Source organism: Phascolarctos cinereus, unplaced genomic scaffold, assembly GCF_003287225.1.
Source record: "Phascolarctos cinereus isolate Bilbo 61053 unplaced genomic scaffold, phaCin_HiC Scaffold_4;HRSCAF=312, whole genome shotgun sequence".
Lineage (NCBI taxonomy): Eukaryota > Metazoa > Chordata > Mammalia > Diprotodontia > Phascolarctidae > Phascolarctos > Phascolarctos cinereus.
This window is the reverse complement of record NW_027555847.1, coordinates 298922986-298941809: the sequence shown is the minus strand read 5'-3', so window position 1 is coordinate 298941809 and position 18824 is coordinate 298922986. Positions and strand designations below refer to the sequence as shown.

The window sequence follows — 18824 nt, the reverse complement described above, 5'->3', positions numbered from 1 at the left end:
ATTAAATGATGTCACAGAATTTGAGTAATTTCCAATTCTTGTTTGTTCATTTACTTGCAGTGGCTATAGAAGTCTTTGATGGGTCCAATTTAAAACGAATTTACTTTACCAAGATTTAAGCACAAAACTTGGGAACCCTAATTGCCTGGGAAACTGAATGAATTCATCAACAGCTTTCAGCTTTGAAGTTTCCAACTTTAGAAGGTGCTACTGAAGTATTTAAAACATATACCAACATTGAGTTTTTCTAGAACATGTAGTACTTAGTAAAATAATAACATGTATGCTTTAGAATCAATCAAAAGTGTTTGTTTTTGATGCTACTGAATATCTTGTCTTTGTATTATGGTTCCTAAGAGATTTGAAATTGTTCAATAAAAAACTTCCTTTTTAATGTATACATTATAGATTACATTTTGAAAGAGTTGGAAGTATTAATTATAGGATTACATAGTTAATCTTTGAAATTGATGCCCTTTTGGGGGGCGGAGCCAAGATGGCAGAGTGAAAGCAGTGACTTGCTTGAGCTCTCCCCCAAACCCCTCCAAATACTCATAAAAAATGGCTCTAAACAAATTCTGAAGCAGCAGAACCCACAAAAAGACAGAGTAAAACAAATTTCCAGCCCAAGACAACCTGGATGATTGATAAGAAAGGTGTATCGTACCGGGCTGGGAGCGCAGCGCAGCCCGGCGTGGGCGTGCAGGCCACAGCAAACCTGGAGCAGGCCTCAGAGGACTGAATCCCGGGCAGCTGTGGACGTTCCCAGACTCCTTAATCCACGAATGTCAAAGACAACTTAGAAGGTCAGTGGGAAAAGTCTGTGTCTGTCAGTGGTCAGAGAGGAAGGCGGGGTCTCAGCTCCATTCCCCAAGAGCCTGGTCCGGGATGGGGGCAGCTGCTTCCTGAGCTTCTGGCCCACAGACTGAGGGGGAATCCAGTGGCTGATCAGAGAGGGACTGCAGGGATCTCTTTGCCAGTGCTGGGCAGGAATCTTTTGCTTTGCCCGTGTGTGGATCTGGGTCACAGTTCTGGGCGGCAGTGCTGGGGTGAGGAAGAGCGCTGGCGTGGTGGAGCTTGTAGTGGCTGTGGAGAGGAACCCCTCCCCACAGTTACAGGACAGAAAGGAATACCTGTGCTCACAGGCCAGGAAAGGAGTAAACACCTCAGCCCTTATCATACCACCTTGGAAGAACTGAAAATTTACAGGTCCCTACAAGTATCTCTGAAAACAGCTACACAAACCCCTGAAGCTTGGGACAGTACACTCTCCACATTGGAAGCAGACTCTTACCTTAACAAAGAGTTTAAAACTCAAGTAATTGGCGGGATCATGAGCAAGCAGGCAAAAAGAGTCAGACTATATTATCTTACTTTGGTGAAAAAGAAGATCAAAATATACAACCAGAAGAAGACAACAAAGTCAAAGCTCCTACATCCAAAGCCTCCAAGAAAAATATGAATCAGTCCCAGGCCTTGGAAGAGCTCAAAAGGGATTTTGAGAAGCAAGTAAGGGAAGTAGAGGAAAAACTGGGAAGAGAAATGAGAGTGATGCAAGAAAATCATGAAAAACAAGTCAACAGCTTGCTAAAGGAGACCCAAAAAAATACTGAAGAAAATAACACCTTAAAAAACAGCCTAACCCAAATGGCAAAAGAGGTCCAAAAAGCCAATGAGGAGAAAAATGCCCTAAAAAGAAAATTGGCCAAATGGAAAAGGAAGTCCAAAAGATTACTGAAGAAAATACTTCCTTAAAAATTAGAATAGAGCAATTGGAAGAGTGACTTTATGAGAAATCAAGACACTGTAAAACAAATCCAAAAGAATGAAAAATTAGAAAACAATGTGAAATATCTCATTGGAAAAACAACTGACCTGGAAAATAGATCCAGGAGAGAGAATTTAAAAATTATTGGACTATCTGAAAGCCATGATCAAAAAAAGAGCCTAGACATCATCTTTCAAGAAATTATCAAGGAAAACTGCCCTGATATTTAGAACCAGAGGGCAAAATAGAAATTGAAAGAATCCACCATCTCCTCCTGAAAGAGATCCCCAAAGGAAAACTCCTAGGAATATTGTAGCCAAATTCCAGAGTTCCCAGGTCAAGGAGAAAATATTACAAGCTGCCAGAAGGAAACAATTCAAGTACTGTGGAAACACAATCAGGATAACACAAGATTTAGCAGCTTCTACATTAAAGGACTGCAGGGCATGGAATATAATATTCCGGAGGGCAAAGGAGATAGGATTACAACCAAGAATCACCTACCAGCAAAACTGAGTATAATCCTTCAGGGGAAAAAATGGTCATTCAGTGAAATAGAGGACTTTCAAGCATTCTGATGAAAAGACCAGAGCTAAAGAAAATTTGACTTTCAAATACAGGACTCAGTGGAACATGAAGAGGTAAACAGGAAAGAGAAATCATAAGAGACTTATTAAGATTGAACTGTTTACATTCCTGCATGGAAAGATGATATTTGTTAACTCATGAGAACTTTGTCAGTATTAGGGTAGTTGAAGGAAAAAAAATGTATGTATATATAGATAGATAGAGGGCACAGGGTGAGTTGAAGATTAAGGGTCATATCTGGAGAATAAAATTAAGGGATGAGAGAGGATGATACTGGAGAAGAAAGGGAGAGGTAGAATGGGGTAAATTATCTCACAAAAAAAACAGAAAAGAAAAGTCTCTCACAGTGGAGGGGAAACAGGGGAAGGTGAGAGGGAATGAGGGAATCTTATTCTCATAGGATTTGGCTTAAGGAGAGAATAACATACACATTCAATTGGGTATGGAAATCTGTCTTACCCTACAGGAAAATAGGGGGAGAAGGGGACAAGAGAGCAGGGGGTGATAGAGAGGAGGGCAGATTGGGAAAGGGGGTAATCAGAAGTAAATACTTCTGAGGAGGACAGGGTCAAAAGAAAAGAATAGAATAAATGGGAGGGCAGGATAGGATTAAGGGAAATAGAGTTAGTTTTTACAACATGTCTACTAAGAAGTGTTTTGCATAACTGCACATGTACAACCTATATTGAGTTGCTTGCCTTTTCAATGAGGGTGGGTGGGGAGGGAGGAAGGGAGAAAATTTGGAACTCAAAGTTTTAAAAACACATGTTTAAAAAAAATGTTTTCACATGCAACTGGGAAATAAGAAATACAGGAAATGGGGTTCAGAAGTCTATCCTGCTCTACAGGAAAATAGAAGGGGAAGGGGATAAGAGAAGGGAGGGGGGAGAGATAGAAGAGAAGGCAGACCAGGGGAAGGGGTATTCAGAATGCATGCCATCTTGGGGTAGGGGTAGGGGTGAGAAATTTGGAACTCAAAAACTTGTGGAAGTGAAAAAAGAAAAAGAAAAAAGAAATTGATGCCCTTTTTTTCTTAGGGAAACTAAAATCTGAAATTTTGTTTCTTAGAGAGGGCATATGATCTTATAAAACCATCAGAAAACATAAATAAAAAGGAAAATAAACATTCAAAAGTTTTTTCAAACTTCATTTGTGTATCTTTGAAAGATTCAGTGACACAGAATACTGTTCCATAGTTGCTCATTATCTTTCTCTCTAAAATGAAGTGTCAGACTAAGATGGCTTTGGGTACCTTCTAGGTGAGGTAGTGGATATGTAATGCTGAGCTGGGGGTCAGGATAACTTGAGTTCAAGTTATCTCTGTCTGCCTCAGTTTCCTCATCTCTAAAATGGGGATAATAATAGTACCTCTCTCAAAGGGTTGTTGTGAGCATCAGATCAGATGTAAAGCAATTATCTCAGTGCTTGGTTTATATTATTATTTATAAAATTTACATTATTCTTATTTTGTTATATTGTATTATTGTTGTTATTTACTTATTATTATTGAAGTATGCATTTAACAAATGCTTGTTCTCATCTTTCTTTTTTTCTAGATGTGTGATCCTATTACCCATAAGTCTTTTTCCTGGTCCCATCTTAGGAAAATCCCCTCCATCCACATCAGCCTCAGGTCTCCTCTTATTTGTTTAGTTCCATCCCTCTTATTCATAGATTTAAAAAAAATTACTTTACCTCTATGTTATTTTGTTTGCTAGGAAAGCCACTGGGAGCTGCAGTTTGCCTGTCATTTCTAAATCTTCCACTTTTGACCTTAAAATCCCTGATCCTTACCTTTCCATGATGGCAAGTGGTATATTAAATCACTTTCTGACTGGACCCCTATGCTCCAGGTTTGAGAATTAGCATTTCTGTCTCTCTTTCCAGGCTCTCATCATTTCTTGCTTGGGCTGTTGCAATGGCTTCTCCACCCAGTGTCTGTCCACACTTCAACCCATCTCCCACACTGTTGCCAAAATGATTTTCTTTAGGTACAGATCTGACTATGTCATTCATTCACCTTCTCACTAAATTTTATTGGCTCCTCATTGCCTCTAGGACAAAATATGAACACTTCCATTTATCCTTTAAAGCTCATCACAACCCAGCCCCAATCTACCTTTTCAGCTTCATATTACTTTACTCTGCTTTCCATACTTTCCTGTCTATTCAGGCTGTTCTCTCTGTTTCTTGCACATGACACTCCATCTCCCGTCTCTGTACTTTTGCACTGGCCATCCTCAGTGATGGCATGCCCTCTCTCCTGACCTCTGTCACAAGGAATCCTTCCCTTTCTTTAAGACATAGCTCAGAGTCTACCGTCTGTATGAAGCTCTCCATGATCTCCCAACTGCTAGCATCCTTTACCATCTTGTATTTATTTTATAGCCCTTCTGCATAGATTTATTTTTGTCTACTTACATGAGTATGTCCATGTTGTGTCCTCCAATAGGGTGTAGTTTCCTTGAGAACAGAGATGGATTCTTTTTTTTTGTTTTTGTATTCCCAATGCTTTGTACAATGCTTAGCATGTTGTAGTCACTTAATAAATGCTTTTCATTGATTTGATTGATTCTTTTCCTGACTTTGTTTTAGATCCCTAACTTCAATGTGTATGCAAGCTTTACTCCTGAGTTTTCATTGTTTTCCATTCTTTGTTTCCTTTTGGTCTTCCTTTATCTTTCATTCCAAAATGCCAAAGTTACATAGACAGACTTTGCCATTTGGATAGGACTGAGTATTCTAGGTTGGTGGACAGTTGGGGCTCAGTGATGAACTGTTCTTCTCACTTTTGGTTGAGAAGGGGAGGATCAAGGAAAACTTTAAGGAGGAGTTAAATACAGAGTTGGATACTGAAGGAAGAGAGGAGGTGTAACAGGAAGGTTAGGGAAATAAGCATTTATATGGTACAGGCCTGTGCTTGGCACTTTTAAAATAAATATCCTTATAAATTTTATCTGTTCCTCACAAATATTTGATCCTCACAAAACCTATGAAGTAGATGCTATTATTATGCCATTTTACAGTTGAGAAACCTGAAGCAAACAGAAGTAAAATGACTTGCCTGGGGTTATATAGCTAGTAAATGACTGAGTGTCTGAACTTAGGTCTAACTTCTAGCTTCATTCTTGACCCTTCCTTTTCTTTCATCTCCTCTTCCCCCAAACATATCCAATCAGTTTCCAAGTCTTGGAGATTTTTATCTCCTCAATGTTTTCTACCACGTGGCCACCTATGAGGATAGACCTTCTTTGTACTATTGGCAGTGGCCTCAAATTGATTTCCCTTCTTCAAGTCTTTCCTTTTTTCAAATAGTACTCTAAGCAGCTGTCAAAATGATATTCACAAAGGGTAAGTTTGACCATGTCACTCATCTTGAGTATTTCCTTCATGCCTTTAAGATAAAATAAAAACTGTTTAGTGTATAAAACCCTTCATAATCGGGCACCTACTTTCATGTTATCCTCCTCTATACACATCATGTTCCAGCCAGGCTGGCTTGTTTGCTATTCCCAATACATGATGTTCTATTTCCCTTCTCAAAACCTTTGCGTGGGCTGTCTGCCAAGCCTGGAATGCATTCCCACCTCACCTCTACCCACTGGAATTCAGGGCTCCATTCAGGGCTCAGCTCCACAGCCAAGAAGGCCCATCCTGATCCCTGAGTTAGTACTCCCAATCACATAGCTTATCTGCCTATCTGTTGTTTTCTCCTAGTTGATGATTCTTTAACAGCAGAGACTATTTAAGTTTTATTTTTCACTAGCACCTTGTCACAGTGCTCTGCATGTAATAGGTGCTTGTGGAAGTGATTTTTTCCCCCAGGAGATAAGAACCACTAGAAGCTTGGGAATAAAGGATGGGTGTTGTCAGAGGCATGAATTAAGATGACTTCTCTGGCAATAGTGAGAAAGACAAGATGAAAAGAAGATTTACTGCAGCAGTTTAGGAGGCTGTTCTAATAGTCCAGGGCAAGAAAGAATGAACATTTTTTAGTGATTATGGAAAGCGTAAGTCAGTCTAAGAGTTATTATGGAGGTTGAATTGATAGATCTTTTTTTTGGCAGGGGGGCTAGGCAATGGGGTTAAGTGACTTGCCCAGGGTCACACGGTTAGTAAGTATCTGAGTCCAGATTTGAACTCAGGAAGATGAGTCTTCCTGAATCCAGGCCTGGCACTCTACTGTGCTAACTAGCTGCCATTTTTTGACTTCCTTGAATATATGACTAGTATGCCATTTTTTGTTTGACTTGCCATGAATATATATATATATATATATATATATATATATATATATATATATACACACACACACATATATATATATATATACATACACACACAAATATGTTTTTATATCTATTTACCTCTCTATCTATATGTCTATATATCTATATCCTGCCATCTGCCTTCACTTTCATCTCTTATATATAATTTAAAATATGAATTTTTGATCCCATGGAGTTAATTCATCTTTTCTTTCTCATCAGAATCAATTATTATTGCGTCATTAAAGTTTCATTCCTGAAAGTCTCTTATTCCTTTGTATTTGACTTCATGTTTAGAATATCAAACCATAGGATCTCAAGAATTTTTTTGAAAAACATTCTCTGAAAGATATACATCAAACTCTGCCTAGCGTTACCTGTTTTTTTGTTATGAACTCCAAGATAACACAGTCTTTGCCTCTGAAGGTTTCCATCATTCCTTTACCATCCAATTCTCCCTTATTGGTCAATATTAGCTCCAGAATAGTAGTGCTCCTTGTCTCTAGAAATCTTTGCCACCATTTCCATTCCCTTCATCTCTTTTCCCTTTATTCCCACTGGGATACAGAGCTTGTTATTAGATTAGATTATTAGAAGTTAGGCTGTATTGAGCTGTCTCAAGAAGAGTTAATCAAATATATTTGCCCAAGAAAGTTGTGTACATCTTGAAAGATACTAATAATCTATGTACTCAGTGACCTCTCTACATAAAAATATAGGATAGGTAGTAAGTGGGAGCAAATAATGTATATAGAAGTTCCATTATTACTCTGACAAGGTAAAGATTAGGGGAGCATGTTAGATAATACAATAAATAATGACAACTTTCTCTTAAAAAACAAAAACAAAAATATGAGCTAGCTTATTATGCTCACATGGCTGATCACATAGATCTAAAAGAATCTTAATGATCCATGAGATAAGTTGTTCTCATTATTAAAGGTACATCTACATTACAAAAAAAGTGGTGCTTTAAAAGCACAGTGCACTGATGTACTTTGGAAAGCCCTCAAATCATGAATAGTTCCATGAAAAAGAACAATATTGATGATTCAGAAAAGTGAATTTTTGTTGGGTTTAATCGCAAGTAGAGAACACATGCATTGTCAATTGTGCTTTTTTAAAAAAAAGGTAATATAAATTCTCTCCAATGTGATTGAGTTACTCAGTAAAATGGAAGAAAATTTAGATCCTAGAGGTTTTCCTTGTATTAAATATTTTGCCTCAAATAGCTGTGTAATAGCTACAAAAAGTGAAAAAAATACAAACCAAAAAAACTTAAAGATAATAATTATATATATATACATATATATATATGTATATATATATATATATACACAATCAGAAAATGAAAAATTACTGCTCAGATTCTCTCTTCAGTGGTTTCATAAGGCTTCTATGTTCACATTCCACACCCAGCAGTGAGTAGGCAGTCAATACGTGCTTATTGAATAAATGAAGAAAGAATTCAATCAATGTTGGCTATATTCCATTTGAGTTTTCCTTTTTCAGCCCTGTCTGATGTTCTACTGCTTCGCTTGGATGAAGGCTGAGTTGATTTTCAATGCTATTCTTTAGATTTTTTTTTTTTAGAATAAAGACATGCTTAATAAATTGTGGGTGAACTGAATTTCATGAATAAGTTTAAGACCAGGTAGGGTTATTTGAAGACTGTAGCAGCTGGAGAACAAATAGTAGTTGTCAGCTAGTAAGAAATTATTATAATAAAAATTGTGATTTTGGGCTTGATTTCAGGATAATAATTATCTGAAGTAGTTTTTAGTAGTGTATATACATCTATCTATCTATCTATCTATCTATCTATCTATCTATCTATCTATCTATCTTATCTATCTATTCATGATTATGTGTTTATTTTGTGACTCCTAGCTTGGTACTCCTATCCCTGGTCAATGTGAACCAATAGAAAAATGTTACATTTGTTTTAAAGAACAAAAATCTGTCTTTTACATCTCATCCTTTTTTGCTTTTTTTCCTCCACCCGTAGGGATGCCCTCTGCTTCTTTATTAGTTAATCTTTCAGCATTACTCATCAGTTTTGTGTTTGGAGAAACAGAAGTAAGATTTTCTGGACAAACAGAATTCCTTGTTAATGAAACAGCTACAACAGTTATACGGCTTGTGATTGAAAGACTAGGAGAGCCGGCTAACATCACTGCAATTGTATCGGTAAGGAAATGTTTTAGTAAATGCTTTTATTTGATCAGACATATAAAGTCTTTTTTAAAATATATTTTGTTTTCCCCCCAACTACATGTTAAAATAATTTTTAAACATTTTTTAAAAGTTTTGAGTTCCAAATTCTATCCTTCCCTTTTTACTTACCTTTCCCCCTCCCTGAGATGGTAAGCAGTCAGATATGTACATTCATATGTACAGTCATGTAAAATGTTTCCATATTAGTCATTTTGTACAAGAAGACTTGAATAAAAGAAAAAGAATAAAAGAAAGAAAGTGAAAAATAGCATGCTTCAGTATGTCTTTAAACAATATCAGTCCTTTCTCTGGAGATAGATAGTATGCTTCATCATTAGACCTTTGAGATTGTCTTGGTGGAATGTTTAATAACAAGGTTTTTAGGAGTTAATTTCTTTTTCAATTTGATATTTTTGAGCTCCCAAATTATGATGTGTTATGCAGATATACATATGTATATATAGAAATTTACATTCTAAAGTGATGTGATGTAGGTGTTTCACAGATAGTAGTACATAGCAACATTTAATAAATGATCTAATCAAGGATATATTGATTATACTTAGGCTGGTTTTATTTTCTTGGATTTCTATCTGCTTATAATTAATTATTTTTATTTTGGCTTTATATAACCCCCATTTCCCACTGTATCCTCTTCCCTTCAGAGATCTGGTCTTTATAATGAAGAATCAGAGGGGGAAAAAATTCATCAAACCTAACCATCATATTATAATAGTTAGACAGTATGCAATGTTTGATACTCATTGTCTACAGAGCATCAGAAGGAGGTATCTCCTAATTCTTTTTTGGGAATAAGTTTGGTGATCATAATTTCATAGTGTTCAGTTTCAATTGTTTTATTATTGTTGTTCTGGTCCATTTACATTGTGCTAACTGAGTGTACTATTTTCCTGGTTCTACTTCACTTTACCTCAGTTCATATGTCTTCCTGTGCTTCATTTTATTAATTTCTTACAACAGAGTAATATTCTATTAAATTTATGTACCACAGTTTACTTAAAATCCCTAATTGATGGGCACATACTTTGTTTCTAGTCTCTTGCTACCACAAAAAAGTGTTGCTATAAATATTTTAATGTAAATGGGGATTTTCTTCTTATCGTTGACTTCCTTGGGAATATATGACTAGTAATGGAATCTCTGGTTGAAAAGGTATGGACGTTCTAAGTACTTTCTTTGCATGATTCCTAAATGCTTTTGGTAATGGTCAAATAAATTCAAAGCTCCCCCAGTAATGTATTAGTGAGCTTTTCTTTCCATACCCCTGCCCCTCCAACATTAACTGTTCCCATCTTTTGTTATATTTGATAATTTTCTCAGTGTGAGGTGAAACTTCAGAATTTGATTTTTTTTATTATTAGGAATTTGGGGCATTGTTTCATATGATTAATTCTAATTTGCAGTTTTTTTGAGAACTGTTTGTTCATATTCTTTGATCATTTACCTATTGGGAAGTGACTTTCATTCTTATATAATTGAACTGATCATTATTTTGTGAAATTATGAAATTGTGTGGGCATGCCTGGTTCTTAAAAAACTCGGCAGGAAAGACCACAATGGCAGTGGGAAGCGAGGCTGCAATTACACTTTAATAAGGCCCAGAAGGTATAGGGGCAAATAGATGCAGAAAATACAGAGACAAGCTATGAAAAGAGAGACAGAGGAAGACAGTGTGGGGAAGGGGATGGTGTGATGAAGGGAGGAGAACAGCAGTGGATGGAGGGAGAAAAGGCAGAGAGTGTCATTCCCTTAACCAGGGATGGGGAACCTGCAGTCTTATGGCCACCTGTGACTCTCTAGGTCCTCAAGTACAGCCCTTTGACTGAATCCAAACCTCACTGGACAAATTCCTTAATAAAAGGATTTGTTCTGTAAAACTTGGACTCAGTCAAAAGGCTGCACCCAAGGACCTAGAAGGCCACATGTGGCCTTGAGGCCACAGTCCCCACCCCTGCCATGGATTAGAGTTGGGATCACTTGGCAGCATGAACCCCATGGATGTGGAAGAATGCTGGGGGAGGGGAGAGGAGAGCAGGATTTTGAGGTCCTTTATAGGTTTTTTCAGGGAGGAAGAGACTAACTCTTATCTATGCCACTTTGGGTTTAGTTCATTCATATATCCAATCATCTCAAAGTTGTCAGTAAAACTTTAAATTTAACATCTATGTTGTTTCAAAGTTATCAACCTCATTTGATGATTTGCTGGTCTTACTGTGGATGTCTGAAGGTTATCTAAGATTTACATATCATAGGACTAGAAGGCTCTGATTGTAAGGCCTAGATGGCTTTCCTTGATCCAGCACATAATGTGATTTTTGGTTAATATATGATAGAATTTGTAAATTATGCTTTTTTGGCCTTTTGGACAGTTTGCACATGATTTCTAGGTTCCCCTTTGGAATCTTACTTCCTGGTATTGCTACTTTATACTGGCTACTTATAAACTTACTATGCTGACTAGAAGTGAAGAGATAGTGAGGAAGAAGACGAGTGTAGCAGGGAGAGCTGGAAGGCCAGGAGTTCTGTACATGCACGTGCCAGGTCAGCTTGCAGATGACCAAAGCCTATTCATAGGAGAGAGCCTAGAACCAGAGACCATGGCCCCTGGGACCCAGAGCCCCTCATCCCAGGAGTTGGTGACATTCAAGGATGTGGTGGTGGGCTTCAGCCCAGAGGAGTGGGGCCTCTTGGACCATTCTCAGAAAGAGCTGTACAAGGAGGTCATGCTGGAGAATGTCCAGAATCTGCTGTCCCTGACACTCATCTATTGACAATGGTTCCTTGGTATACGTGGATGTCAGTTCTCTCCTATCATGAAAATAAATGACTTTTGGGGGTCATTTATTATGTAATATTTGTATATTCTGCATGTATGTTTTCTCTTCTAATTTGGTCTTCATTGGTTTTATTAAAATATTTAAGTTTAAAAAAAAAAGAAGCGAAGAGGTAGTCAAGGGGACCAGAACAAGACACAATTTTAACATAAATTTCTCTAAGTTATCTATATATCTTGATTATCAGACTCCTATTTAGAGGTCTTTGATACAGAAATTTTCCTCAGTCAACTCTTTCCTTTCTTTTTCTAGTTGTGTTAATTTTGTTCGGGTCAAAGCTTTTCAATTTTCATGTAATCAAAATTAGACATTTTATCTATTTGCGTTTGTTTCCTATTCATTTTTTTACTTAAATAAGAAATTATGTAATGGTACTGAGGTCCTTGAATGCAGTTCATACAAATTAGTTTTAGATTCTTGCTGCCTCAGCTCAGCTTTATGGATTCTGAAGCTTTTAGAGTTACAAATGCATTAAAGAGAAAGCCTTTGAAAAATCTGAAACTGAGAATAACCAGCCTAAACATGAATATGTTTGTGAGTTTCCAAATTTTAAGAAAAACTTAAGAGGTAGGTGATGTCTATGCAAGAGAATAGAAGAGGAATAACAGCTAAGAAAATGAGCTCTACAAAATGCCTTCTTGTGTGGCAGTTGAAAAGCACTGTGGTACTGTTTGGTGCAACTTGAATCTCTTTTTTGGGCTTAATAAAATGATTAATGGACCCTGTGAAAACTCTATGTAAAAACATATATTCCAATAATGCAGCCGTATGCACAGACTCTGAGAATAACATTGAAAGTCTAAAGTGTTTGGATTTTCTCTGTATCTAACATTTCACCCTAATTTAAAAAGTGTTTAGCTTTATTTGTCATATATGTACATGCCCAGGATCATGGATTATGGGCCTATTTTTTGGAAGTATGATTAATTTTACTTCTTTTATGGTGATGGAAGAGTTTTCACTGTATAGAATCACAATCTGAATTGGAAGGGATACCAGAGGCCATAAATTCCAACCTTATACCTGAGCAAGAATCTTCTCTCTAACTTCTCCTGGTCATCTAGCCTTTGTTTGATGTCCTCCAGAGGCAGCCCATTTCATTTTTAAGATAGTTCTCATTGTTATGAAGCTTTTCCTTCCATGAAGCATAAATCTATTTCTCTGCAATTCCCATTCCTTGTTCTGATTCTTGCCTTCTGGGGTCAAGTAGAGCAAGGTTAATCCTCCTCTATATGATGGATCTTCAAATACTTGAACTTTTGAGTAAGATGAGATGGAGGTGGGTAGGAGGGCACTATTTTTAGACACAAATGTTTTCTGTATCAAGTTTCCTAATGGTTACAACAATAGACAATGTGTTTAGTGCTTTAAAGTTAAACTTTAAGGTAGAATTATTTTATTCTGTTCTCATAATCTTCTGAAGTAATAATAATAAATGACATTTTTGTTTAACTTTGTTTACAACATCTATATAAATAAGTTGGCAGAAGAATTATCAGGCAGCTAGGTGGTACAGCAGATAGAGTGCCAGGCCCGGAGTTGGGAAGACCTTTCACTGAATTCAAATCTGCCCTCAGATAATTACTAGCTATGTGACCCTGGGCAAGTCAGTTAACCCTGTTTGCTTCAGTTTCCTCATCTATGAAACAAGCTAGACCCCAAAAGGGGTCAAGAAAAGTCAGACACTACTGAGGAACAACTAAATAACAACATAAGAATCATTATCCAAATTTCATAGATGGGAAAACTGAGACTTGGGTTAAGTGCTGTGCCTATGATCTGATAGCTAGTGCCTGGTGTAGGTGGGATATGAATTCTCTCCTTTTATTTAATGGGGTCTTGAAGAAATAAACAAGTTTTTAATTTTTTTTTATTTTTTGTTAAATCATTAAGGATGTAGGGATATTGACAGACTATGGCACTTTTCTTGGGGGAGAGAATAAGAATTATTCCTGAATTCAGAGTGCATTCTCTTTTTGCAGTTGACAAGGAATGTGATGGATTATCATGAAATCCTTGAGCAGATTTATTCCCTCAGTCTTGTTAAACTATGGTTAATTTTTGGTTTAGGTTAGCCCTCTCCAGATCAGATTTTGTCATACTAGAGAAGAAGAAAAAAATCTGTTACTTTGCTTTGGCTCCATGTGACTTGCTTTCTATAGCTTAGCAAATGCCTAAGGATATTGGTATTAGTTGTTTGTCTTTGAAATGCTAACTCTGTGAGCACTTGTTGTTTTAGTCTTTTCATTTGCCTCTGATTCCTTGTGAGTTGACCCCTTTTGGTGTTTTTGGCAGAGACACTGGAGTAGTTTGCCATTTTCTTCTCCAGCTCATTTTACAGATGAAGAAACTGTGATGGACTGGTTTAAGTGATTTGCCTAGGGTCACACAGCTAGTAAGTGTCTGAGGCTATATTTGAACTCAGGAAGATGAATCTTCCTTATTCCAGGCCTGGCACTCTATTCACTGTACCACTTAGCCACTCTTTCTGTGAGCACAGGCTGCAGTTATTGTTTCTTTGTTTGAATAGAAATATCACAATTAATTGGAAGTTCCATTATCTTCCTTGTGAATGCTCTTTCAAGTTGTAGTGTTAGAAGTTTGCATGGACCCTTGGTTAAACAGCCTTTACCTTCGTATCTTATAGCTTTATGGAGAAGATACAGGTGACTTTGTTGACACATATGCTGCAACTTTTATACCTGCTTCAGAAACCAATAGAACTGTGTATATAGCAGTCTGTGATGATGACATCCCAGAGCCTGATGAAACATTCATCTTTTACTTGACATTACAGGTAGGTACTAGAGTTATAGTTTTACTGATGTTGTTATCTCATTCTCATATTGTTTGATGACATTCTGATAGAATCGGTCCTATTCTGCTCTCATTCTCTAATATTTAATATTTTGAGAACTGTTTCGGTGGTAATAAGATTCCTGCTTTTTTAAATGAATAAAAGTGTTGGGCTTTAATTTCATCTTCTACAGGTTTCCTTGAGACAACTTCAGTAGCAGACAGAATGATAGGGATGATATGGACTTCATCATGTTACCACTTGAGTTTAATTTCTTCTTCTAGATCTGTGTTTTTTGAAAGTTTTTCTTTCCATGTAGTTTGGAGATTAGGACATCTCTTAAAAACATTGTTCTTAAATGTTTAGCAATCAAATCATACCTAGGTGATTACAGGCACAGTTTTGTCTGTGATAATGTTCCAGTTTCAGTACAATTTTTTGATTTATCAAAGCTATTTTAGAGTCTGTATTTGTAGTATGGATATTTATCATCTGTTAATTTATGAATAGCAAGTTTCTCATGCATAATTCTGGCCACGAGTTCTTTTCCTTCTAGGTATTTGGTAGATGGTAAGTTTTTATAACCTGTAGTGATATGTTGCACAGCATTTCTACTTTCTGTAACTTCTGGTGGCAATATATTGGTATCATATCATTATTATGAATCCCTCTGTTTCAGTTAACATATCTACATAAGTCACTTGTTTGACATAGACATTGTTGGTTGAGTTCACGTTGATGTTGCCCTTGGGGTGGCCTTTTGATTCCTATCTGGGATCTTAGCTGTTTCATAGGCTCCATCTGGAGGTAAACCATTTTTGGTCACATTAGATAATTCTGGTGACAATAAGTCTTTTTAGCAGCTGTGGAGTCGGTTCCAGAAATTTTTTCTGTAAGTTTTAAACTTATTAATCATGCTCTCTGAGAACATCTATGAATCTTTTTTTTCCTGTTGGATATGGAAGTATTAAGCTTTCTATAGCTGTCTTGGGGACCCTTCATTTTATTAAAATTATATGAATTTTTGTTTAGATACTTTCTTTTTTTAAAAAAATCATTTATTTATTTTTAATTTTCAACATTCACTTCTATAAGATTTTGAGTTCTAAATTTTCTTCTCTTCCTCAAGATGGTGTAAACTCTGATATTGGGTACTTTCTAAATATACCATCCATATTACTGCTTCAAGTATACATTGAGATCAATCTTGTATTATATAGTTGTTAATGGATATTATTATTCTTGCTAATAATGCATAACACCTTAGTTTACTTTAAAACCTTAGATATTTGGGTTATAGCTAGCCCTGTTGAATGGTTAGTGCTCTGGACTTTAGTGAAAGCTACTTGAGCTCCTGTTCTGCAGACACAGATGGATTGTTCCTCCTGCTCTAAAGATGCATTTTACAATGTAGTTTTCTGGTCCACTCAGCTTACTTAAGAATTTCTTTCATGAATACTGAAACAAGTATTGTCTTCTTCCTAGGCTCACTTTCTCTCCCTTCTCTCACCCTCCCTCCCAACCATATATACACACCCACTCATACACATATAAACACAAAGAATGGTCATGCCTCCTGACTTCAAAGGGGAAGGGTACAAAAAGGAGGAGAGACCACTTGGTGAGGAAATGGGAAGTTCCCAGTCCCTCAGGAATTTGCAACATCCCTGAGAAAAATACTTGAATAGGATGAGAGTTAATCACTCTCTACTTCTTGCTCTATGAGAATGATGCAAATAATCTCAAATTTTTCTAGTTAATTTTTAAAAATAGTTTTGAAATTATTACTAATATGATATTTCTGTTTTCATTGTCACATATTTTTAGTGTATCACTTCATTTATAGAGTCACCTGTTGTTTCAAATAATAAATGTCTTTTGCCTTTCAATTTACTTTTTCCTTTAGGTCATTTTGTGCCACTAATGAATATTAGTAGACATTTCATAGAGAAATTTTCTCACTATTATAAAATAATGTTTACTTTGACCTATAGGCTTTTAATTCATAGGAGAAAAATTATTTTCTTAGTTTCTGCAGTTTCTACTGGTAAAATTTTTCTTACAGAATTATGCACTCCATACTTGGTTCCTTATTTGTCAGATTGTGATTTATGGTTTTCAAAACCTGTTTTGAGGACTTTGTTGTTTAGTTGGGAATTTTTTTTTCAGTTTTTGAATTTATTTGACTTTTTCCTCAAAGTATGCATTAAAAATTTACTTACATTTCAATTTAGAGTCTGAAAAAAAATCCTACTGAAAATGAACTTTTTTTTCATTCTTTTCTTATTTATGTGTTATTCATTTTAGAAACCATCATCAAAGATAAAGCTTGGTTGGCCAAGGTCTGTGACTGTGACCATACTATCAAATGACAATGCCTTTGGAGTTATTTCATTCGATATGGTATGATTGATCCTACATAACTTAATCTTTGTAATTTAAATTTAGTAGTTGATTTACTTCAATTTATAGCACTATATTTGTATATAGACACCATTCTGTTTTGGCATATGACCGAATCTGTCTCTTTGTGAAGCATGTAACCAGTTACTTGAAATATTTCAACCTGGCATAGTGTCCTCAGGCTTAGCTCTGTTAGCACAGCCATTGATGACTCAGAGTAGCCTCCATGCCATTGTTTATCCTTGGCATAGGACTTTAGTGGAAGGAGGTACATGCAATCTAAGTTAAATTTTCCTGTTTCAATTGCCCAAAGTGATTGTTTGATCATGGAATAGTCTGTGGGAATTACATAGTAATTACTTAGTATGCTGGATTTTTTTATCTTTTAATTTAGTTGGTCTGTTAACATTTTGAATATAGAGATAGTTTGTTCAGACATCATTATGTATAGTCTTTTAAAAGCATTACTGACATATTTATTACTTGAAGTGCAGGAAAAGAATAATAATAGCTAACATCTCTATAGCACCTACTGTGTGCCAGGCACTTTACAAATATTATTTCATTTGATCTTCACAACAATGCTGAGAGGCTATTATCAGCCCTATTTTATAAATGAAGAAACTGAGGCAAACATAGGTTTAAGTGACTTGTCTGAGTCACAGTTAGTCAACATCTGAGGCCAAATTTAAATTCAGATCTTCCTTACTTCAGGTCCAGTGGTGCGCTATCCACTGCACCACCTAAATGCTAAGATAGGAGGAAAGCAACTCAAGTGTTTCTTCATCCTTCTTCCTCTTCTCTTTACCATTTCCAATCTGTCCATGCCTCTAATCTCCTGCAGGCATTTTGGGGAAAAGGAATGAAGTTGAGGACTACGATACAGCTCTAGCTTCTGGGAGTAGGTTCTAGCTCTTGGTAGAAATGACCTCTCAGGAGCTTGTTCAGCAACAAGCCCTCTCCACTTAAATCATATCATTACAAATTCAATCAAATGTTGAATCTTGGTCTTGCCTCTAACACTGATTAGATGCTATTGTTTCACTACCCATTCATTCTTCACAACTTATTGCAGTGATCACTGCCCCATGGTCTCCTCTTTTGTTATGCACTCATCTCTCCTTGCTTCTTGGCTTTACTGCCTATTGTTTTTTTCCCTCTCCTGACTTGACCCTACCAGAAAAAGCTATCAGCAACTGATTTGTTTCTCTATCTGGGGCAGTGGATAGGTAAGAGGGAAAAACATGAAAAATGAGCTGAATGATAGGCACTCTGACAAGCTCCCCTTGACGTAAGGATGCATTAGTAATTATGAATGATACTGCAACCAAGTTTTAGTCTGTCAGTTGTGCTGGACTACTCCAGGAAGAAACCCACAAAAAGATGCTAAGACAATCTAGACTGTTGATGAGAATGAAGAATAAATATATTCTCATTATACTTGCTTGAATCTTGGGAGGCTTCATACTGTAATGTAAAAGTGCATAAAATTAGGAATAGGAAGACCTTGATTCTAGTTGTTAGCTGTGGTATCTGAGCCTTAATTTTTTCATCTGTAAGATGGGACTTGTCCTCTCTATCCCACAGGGTTATTGTGAAGATCAAATAAGATAATGTATGTGGAAGTATTTATAAACTCTAAGTGCCAATGTAGAATAAGGTTATAGCATATATATGTTTTGGGTTTTTTTTTAAATTGGACCTGCAGTTTCATTGCTTTGGAGATGCTAGGGAGGAAAATGTCCACCAGTACAAATCAGCACCTGCTTTATAATTTTTAGTGTTATTAGACGGTTGCCTGAAGCAATGAGAGGTTGAGTGACTTGCCCAGGATCACACATTTTGCCTCAGAGGTGAGGCTTGAATCCTGGTCTTTCTCATGTGTATAGAGATGAACTCTTTAATCAACTACACCCACCATGGTGTTT

At 36.4% G+C, this 18824-nt stretch overlaps 1 protein-coding gene across 1 annotated transcript in view; it reads left to right on the top strand.

The window, feature by feature from the left end:
• Positions 1-18824, top strand: part of ADGRV1 (adhesion G protein-coupled receptor V1) — a 712618-nt gene that overhangs the window by 30397 nt on the left and 663397 nt on the right. Inside the window, 3 exon segments of the mRNA XM_078151750.1 lie at positions 8633-8814; positions 14344-14493; positions 16801-16896. Coding sequence (XP_078007876.1) covers positions 8633-8814; positions 14344-14493; positions 16801-16896 — 428 coding nt within the window.